Source organism: Propithecus coquereli, unplaced genomic scaffold, assembly GCF_000956105.1.
Source record: "Propithecus coquereli isolate 6110/MARCELLA unplaced genomic scaffold, Pcoq_1.0 Scaffold300, whole genome shotgun sequence".
Classification (NCBI taxonomy): domain Eukaryota; kingdom Metazoa; phylum Chordata; class Mammalia; order Primates; family Indriidae; genus Propithecus; species Propithecus coquereli.
In genome coordinates, this window is record NW_012148620.1 from 1,777,839 (window position 1) to 1,780,994 (window position 3,156).

Sequence of the window (3,156 nt, forward strand, 5' to 3'; positions counted from 1 at the left end):
GCCTGTTCTTTAGTTTTGATGAACAGTTTATTCATTAATTTTTGCCTTCTCCAGTAACTTTTCTTTTCTCTTCCAGCTGAGGAATAGTTTTTCACTTCTGACTTCTGTATTAATTCTGTTTTTTATATGCATGCCTTATTTACCCTACAAAGCATAAAGCTCCATGAGGACAGGATCTATTTCTTATTCATCTTTTAAATTTCATTGTACTTAGCACTATGTCTTACAAATGCGTGTACTACATCCAGTGTAATACATTGGATGAATAAATGGAAATCATAATGTAATGGCATACAACAGTTTGTTCTATGGTGGTGTTCATCTCATTTTATAAAACAAGTCTTCTCTAGGGGTAAATCAGGATTTCTAAAGTAACATTTTGAAATTTTCTTACGGCTTTGATTTGCGGTACCACCCAGCATCTAACTTGTATGTAGAAGCACCTAACTTATATTATGAAAATCCCAAATTAGTTTGAGAGGATCAGTCACTCAAAAAAATTATTTAAAATCTACTATTTGTTAGGTAAGGTTCTAAAAATGAGAGGTCTCCCTAAGCGTTAAGGGTTTTAATCCTCTTATGGAGATATACATTCACAAGGATTGAACATTCGCAGGTCTCTCTTGCTGTCTCTCTCTCTTTTTTTTTTTTTTTTTTAAAGAGACAGTTTCTTACTTTGTCGCCCAGGTTAGAGTGCAGCCCAATCATAGCTGATTGTAACCTTGAATTCCTGGGTTCAAGTGATCCTCCTACCTCAGCCTCCTGAATAGCTAGGACTACAGGAGCATGCCACTGCACGTGGCTAATTTTTTAATTTTTTTGTAGAAATGAGGTCTTGCTATGTTGCTCGGGCTGGTCTTGAACTTCTGGCTTCAAAAGATCTTCCCATCTCAGCTTCCCAAAATGCTGAGATTACAGGCATGAGCCACCATGCCCAGCCTACAAGTCTTAAACTTGCAGATAATCAGTCGTGGTTCTCAAAGTGTAGTCCCAGGACCAGCAATGTCAGCATCACTTGAGAACTTGTTAGAAATATAAATTGTCAGGCCCCATCCCCAACCTACTCTAATAAAAAACTCTGGAGGTGGAGCCCAGCCATCTGTGCTTTAACAGTCCCTCCAGGTGATTCTAATACTGGCTAAAGCTAGAGTATCCAGATTAAGGGCTCTCTAGCCAAAGAACACCGGTGTACTGTGACTGAGTCAAGACTGTGTCAAGGTGCTGATCCCCTTAGTGGCTTGGGGAGGCTTTGGCTTCAAGAGGCCTTCTCTGTTTATCCCCGTGTGCTATACCAATATAATCTCTGTGTGTGCTATTTTGTGAGAAAAGTTGGGAATGCTGATCTAGACAACTACCCTCTTAGGCTTCTCCATTAAGACCTTCCTTGGATCATAATAACACCAGCAGTAGATTTTTTCCCCTTAGGTTTATGCCTTCTTATTGGAATAGTTTTCTATACTATCTCGTGAATATTACCTGCTTTTTTCTTGTTTAGCTATGCTGTTGCTTTTGGGGTTTTTATCATTTATAGAAGATAAAGCCATGAAATAAGTATATATTCAACTGGAGGTGTGCATATATCATTTTAACTGCCTTTTTTTGTTTTGTAGGGTGTTCCAATTAGACTTGAAGTTGGGCCACGTGATATGAAGAGCTGTCAGTTTGTAGCTGTCAGGCGAGATACTGGAGAAAAGCTGACAGTTGCTGAAAGTGAGGCTGAGACTAAACTTCAGGCAATTTTGGAAGACATCCATGTTACCCTTTTCACAAGGTAGTTTCTCTACAATTTCCGTGTCTCTTGTCTTCAGATCCTACTCAAACTTTGAGATCTGTGTGAAGGAATTTTGGGGTTACCCCAGCTGAAAGTAATCTTTCCCTCTGAACTCCTATGCTACTTAACTTGCCACTGTCTGGGTTTTTGATTTGTATCATGGTTATTTTTCTAAGTGCCTTCTACTCCCAACTAGGTTTGCAGCAGTGGATTTTCTGTCCCCTGGACTAATTTAGGTTAACTTTAGACCCAGGCTTTTATGAGATATAAATGTGAAACATTAAGGCATTGACGCTTCACCTGCTGAATACACATTGGCAGCACCTGGGAATCTTTAATAAATACCAGTGCCTGGGCCCCTTCCCAGAGATACTAGTTTAATTGGTCTAGAGAGGATCTGGCAACTATACTGTTAAAAGCTCCTGTGGTGATTATTATGTAGCCAAGGCTGAGAGCCTCCCGATTGGGGGTAAGGGATAGGGAAGGGTCTCAGAGCTGCTCTGACCTATGGAGGGAGAGTCTTTTAGAATCACAGATCTTCAAGCAGAGGCACCAGAAGATCAGTGTCATTATTGTGACACCTTATTTTCTTTCCTGCTCACAGAGAGGAAGGCCCACTACCACTGGGGAGAGAGAGGCTCAGTTTGAGGGAGAGTAGTGCCCACATCTTATTCTTTTATCTTCTAGTACATTGTGCATAACTCACATTAGGCCTCAATAAATCTTGCGTTGGAAGGAATGAACTAGTTCTAGCCTTGGCTTTGGTGCTTATTTATGCATCTCTTGGCTTGCTTACCCTAAAATGGGGCTGATAATAAGTATCTTGAGGGGTTATTTTAAGGATTTGTTTGGCCTACAAAAGATATAATGCCATTTGAAGTTCATCTGAACTAAGAACAGGTCTTTAAAGCTATTTCTTCCTACTACTCCCATTTAAATAGTGCATTTAATGCTGTAGTTGTGTTCTAGGGATTCTCTTCAGAATCACCTGGGGGCTTTGGGAACGGAAACTAAGCCTCACACCTGAATATTCTGATTCACTTGTCTTAAGATGGGTTCTGGTCAGGTGTTACGTTGGGATACTCTTTGTGTAATTCAGATCCACATCTCTGAGTGGAAAAAGCACTGCTTTAGTGGCTAAAAAGCAGTTCTTTCATTGACATTTCTATTTAGTAAATTTGGGTTAATGTAAATTGCATAAAGATGCATTTTTTCCCCCATGAGAAGCAATCAGTAAGTTTATTTTTATTTTTATAAATGAAAAGAAAAAAAGCCTTATATTCATTTTGTGTTTTTCCCCCTCAAATTGTCCCTCTTTTAAATGTTGTTTACACTTCTATAAACTCTTTGAGAACCATCTTTTTCTTTTTTTTTAATTTTCTGTC

The 3,156-nt window shown here is 39.2% G+C and overlaps 1 protein-coding gene across 1 annotated transcript in view; it reads left to right on the top strand.

Moving 5' to 3' along the window:
* Positions 1-3,156, top strand: part of EPRS (glutamyl-prolyl-tRNA synthetase) — a 110,891-nt gene that overhangs the window by 98,719 nt on the left and 9,016 nt on the right. The window contains exon 27 of the mRNA XM_012649672.1: positions 1,611-1,771. Coding sequence (XP_012505126.1) covers positions 1,611-1,771 — 161 coding nt within the window. The remainder of the gene's footprint in view (positions 1-1,610; positions 1,772-3,156) is intronic.